General features: G+C 34.6%; 1 protein-coding gene across 1 annotated transcript; it reads right to left on the minus strand.

Annotated features, from left to right (window-relative positions):
- Nucleotides 1-564: 564 nt before the first annotated feature.
- Nucleotides 565-2,359, minus strand: TAS2R14 (taste 2 receptor member 14). The gene has a single exon (XM_026448703.2). The coding sequence runs from the start codon at nt 2,357-2,359 to the stop codon at nt 1,400-1,402; it is 960 nt and encodes a 319-aa protein (XP_026304488.1). The 3' UTR covers nt 565-1,399.
- Between the last annotated feature and the right edge of the window lie 2,626 nt (nt 2,360-4,985).

The raw sequence follows: 4,985 nt of genomic DNA on the forward strand, positions 1-4,985 counted from the left end.
TTTGGAGACAAACAAGTCAGTCCATAACACTCTTTCTGAAGCAGATTGGTTAGTAGCATTTTCAGTAAAGAGGTATGCTTAGTAAACAGCCCTCGTCTTTTTTTAAAGGGGAGAGGGGAATGTTATTATTTAATTCAAATCCCAGAACAAATTTTTAGCAAAGAATTCAGGATTATAGTTACATTTCTTAGCCCTTGAAAAAATGAATCAATTGTCTTCTGGCATACAATTCTTTGACACAATTTTTCATGTTATTCAAACTGGGATTATTTTCCCCTTTTGGAGATTACCTCTCATTACCTTGCAGCTACTTTCTGAATTCCAATTTGCCTCTAAGGTTGTAATTTTCTCTCTCTCTCTCTCTCTCTCTCTCTCTCTCTCTCTGTGTGTGTGTGTGTGTGTGTGTGTATGAATACATATATTGTATTTTATTAAATCTAGAATGCATAGACTAGAAGACATATCATTGTTTTGTGTACCACCATTAACAAGTATTATTTTAATTGATCAGAGGAGAGCGAAAGTATGATCATCTTAATAAACAGCAAAAATAATTGATAGTTTTTAACAGAGATTTTATTATACTACTACACACAGGAATGTAGGAAACAAATATTCTCCCTGAAGATTATTTTTAAAAGAATTTATCTCAAAGCTAGAGTCAGTATTATATTTATTGTTAAAACACTAGAAAACACTCCATTTGCAAAGACAGCAGTTACGATCACAATTACTTAACACTTTGAATGTTCAAACCATTTCATTATACAACTGATCCCAAAAAAAAGAATTACAAGTAGTGAAATGGAAAAGTAAAATAATCATTATAAATCACTATATGCAGAGGATATAATTTTCTATCGGCAAAGACAAGAGAATGAGCAAAGCAAATGTGATCATTTAGTAAGGCAGCTGACTTCTAATTCAACAAACAAAGCAAATTACTTTTTTGCATACATGTTAATCAGGTACTAAATATTATACAAAAACTAAAAATATTTAATATAGGTACTAAAATTCCATATTCTTTTATGTACTTTATCTACCAGATTGAGATGTAAGGCTAAGCAGTCTAGTTTTTAGTAACTGTGTCACATACATACATACACATGCATCTTATACATTATAGGTTTCTCATTTAAAATCTCAAAAAGGTTAATGATTGATACAAAATCTATATTATCTGTTTGTATAAGAACTCTTTATAGTATTCACATTCTTCTCTGTATGGTAATATACGTACTTTCATATAGCCTAATTTGTGATATGTTTGGATGGTGTTGATTCCAAACACACCTTTGTAAAATTCACAAAGTTATACACAATGAAAAAATCTTGAGGAAATATAAATTTATCTAACATACAATAATTTCTTATGAATTATTTTTTTCTATCATATTCAAGATGATTCCCTAATTTCTTTGTGACCTGAGGGCTCCCCATCTTTAAACCTGTACCTCAGCCACCACAGCACTGACAGAGAGGCCTGTCTCAGCTTCTTGTTTCCAAGAATCAGAACACACGAGTAACCTGAAGGATAAGCCATTCCCATCATCTCAGAAAGAATAATAATTAGATTTCCCTTCAACCATTCAGAGATCCAAACTGATATGAAAAAAGTCAGAAAGAAAATGGAATAGAGTAGGAGCGAAGTGATCACAGTTTTCGTAACTCCACTGTGGGCCTCGGTGCTGGCGTCTCTGGATCCTTTGACAGTGTGCTGCATCTTCTTACAATGTTTCCACAGGGAGAAGGTGAGCAGAAGAAAAGTTGCCAGGGACAAAGTAAAGGGAATTAAAATGAAGGCAGTGCTGGTTAATGCAATAACACTGGAAAATCGTGTAAAGTTACATGAAGCAGAACTGCAAGTCATGTTTCCTCTGTATCCATTGATACTGGCATTTATATGAATGATGATCAGTAAAATATTTAAGAACAAGAGGACCAAAGTCACAAGAAGCAGCACTAAAACCACCTTTTTAACTCTCCACTTTAGGTAGAGAAAAATAGAGTTAGAAAAATTGGCTATCTTGAGAAAATAAAAAGTACCTAGGATTGTAGCTAACCAGACACTAAAATGATTGGTCACTGTCCAGATATTAGTAAGCATTCTTAACAGCTTTTCAGTGGCAAATAAAGCTGGGAAAAACACAGATACACACCAGCTTCCAAATATTAACCAAACCAGACTAATTCTAGAGATTGCCAAAGCAATGAGAATCTGATCAACTAAAGAGATCTTTCTTCTCTTGACCCAGTCAATACAGTTCACCAGAACTATGAAACTATTTCCTACATTTCCAATTATAAATTCCACAATTAAAATGAATGTAAATATGCTCTTTATGACACCATCCATTGCCTGTAAGAGAATGCCCCAATGTCTCATATCACTGCTGAAGACTTCTTAATGCATTCATCTAAAATGCTATGTATATCTGATTCTTGAAAATTCAATAATATATTCCCTTTAAAAAGGGAATGTTAAACCAGCAAACATCCAGATTTGCTAATGGCTGGGCTTAAAGCTCTCATCATAAAAATCTCTGTATTTCCCAAGACAACTCAGCTGAGCTTCATCCAGATGCAATGTGCCTTACACACAGTAGGCTGAAGTCTTTTGTAGCTGGTGAGAAAGGAAACACTGAATTCTCATTTGCAAACATGCAAATAAAGACATACTGATTTTCATTGGTTTGTGGTTTTTTGTTTTTTGTTTTTTTTTTTTGTCTTATCTACGTACTTCAGTCTGTCAAACTGAGTTCTGGGGAAGTATCTTTACAAAAATTGGTATATGAAACTTTCTAAGCACATATATAAGCACATATATAAGATATAATTATTTTACATATTTAATATCTATGGTCATATAGTTTGTTGGAAATTTACTAATTTCTGCCACTTCAAAATGTGCATTGTCAATAATTAAATTGGAAATAAGAACAAAAGGTGCCTAGCAACATATAGATATACAAAATTTGATTTTAGGTTTGGAGATACATGTGAAGCTTTGTTACATAGATAAACATTTGTCATGGGAGTTTGTTGTACACATTATTACAGGTATTAAGCTCAGTACCCAATAGTTATCTTATCTGCTACTTTCCCTCTTCCCACCCTCCTCCATCAAGTAGACCACAGTATCTGCTATTTCCTTCTTTGTATTCATAAGGTCTTATCATTTAGCTCCCAGTTATAAGTGAGAACATGTGTTATTTGATTTTCTGTTTCTGCATTCATTCGATAAGGATAATAGCCTCCAGCTGCATCCATGTTCCCCCAAAAGACACAACCTCATTCTTTCTTATGGGCTGCATAATAGTCAATGGTGTATCCATACCACTTTTTTTTAATCCAGTCTGTCATTGATGGGCATTTAGGTTGATTCCATGTTTTTGCTATTGTGAACAATGCTGCAATGAATATTTGAATGCATGCAGCTTTATGGTAGAATGCTTCATGTTTCTCTGGGTATATATCCAGTAATAGGATTGCTAGGTCGAATAGTAGTTCTGCTTTGAGCTCTTTCAGAAATCGCCATACTGCTTTCCAAAATGGTTGAACTAATTTACACCCCCATCAACAGTGTATAAGGGTTTTCTTTTCTTCACAACCTCACCAGTACGTTATTTTTTAACTTTTTTTCCAAATGTTACTGGGGATCGCGTGGTGCTTGGTTATATGAGTAAGTTCTTTAGTGCTGATTTGTGAGATTTTGATGCACTCATCACCCTAACAGTATACACCGCACCCTATTTGTAGTCTTTCATCCTTGTCCCCCTCCCACACTTCCCGTCAAGTCACCAAAGTCCATTGTATCATTCTTATGCCTTTACATTCTCATATCTTAGCTCCCACATATCAGTGAGAATATACAATGTTTGATTTTCCATTCCTGAGTTGCTTCACTTAGAATAGTAGTCTCCAATCTCATCCAGGTCAGTGCAAATGCTGTTAATTCATTTCGCTGAGTAGTATTCCATTACATATATACATATATATAGGATTATATATTTGGTATCTATCTATATCTACCTATATCTATATCTATATCTATATCTATATCAGTTTCTTTATCCACCCATTGACTGATGGGCATTTGGGCTGGTTCTATGATTTTGCGTTCCGAATTATGCTGCTATAAACATGCATGTGCAAGTATCTTTCTTGTATAATGACTTCTTTTCCCCTGGGTAGATATCCAGTAGTGGGAACCCTGCTTGCCACTCTGTGCCATTTAACTGTGTCATTTAGCCCATTTACATTCAAGATTAATATTGATAGGTGTGGATTTGATCCTGTCATTGTGCTGTTAGCTTGTTATTGTGTTTGCTTGTTTGTGTGGTTGCTTTAAAGTGACACTGGTCTCTTTGTTTAAGGGTGTTTTTTTTTTTTTATTAGCTGGTAGTGGTCTTTCTTTTCTATACTAAGTGCCCCTTTCAAGATCTCTTGTAAGGCAGCTCTGGTGGTAATAACGTCCCTCAACATTTGCTTATCTGAAAAAAAATCTTCCTTTTCCTCAACTTAAAAAGCTTAATTTGGTTGGATATGAAATTCTTGGTTGAAGACTTTTTTCTTTAAGAGTGTTGAATGTAGGCCTCCAATCTCTTCTGATTTGTAAGAATTCAGCTGACAGATCTGCTGTTAGCCTGATGGAAATCCCTTTGTAGGTGACCTACCCTTTCTCTCTGGCTGCCTTTAACATTCTTTCTTTTATTTCCATCTTGGCAAATCTGATGATTATGTATCTTGGAGATGATCTTGTGTAGAATCTTGCATGAGTTCTCTATTTCCTGAATGTCTGTTGGCCTCTCTAGCAAGGTTGGGAAAGAGTTCGTGAATGATATTCTGAAATATACTTTCCAAGTTGTTGGCTTTCTGGCTCTCCCTTTCAGGGATTCCAATGATTTACAGATTTAACCTCTTTTCATAATCCCATACTTCTCAGGGGTTTTGCTCATTTCTTTTTATTATTTTTTCTTTAT

This window comes from Piliocolobus tephrosceles, unplaced genomic scaffold, assembly GCF_002776525.5.
Source record: "Piliocolobus tephrosceles isolate RC106 unplaced genomic scaffold, ASM277652v3 unscaffolded_379, whole genome shotgun sequence".
Taxonomy (NCBI): domain Eukaryota; kingdom Metazoa; phylum Chordata; class Mammalia; order Primates; family Cercopithecidae; genus Piliocolobus; species Piliocolobus tephrosceles.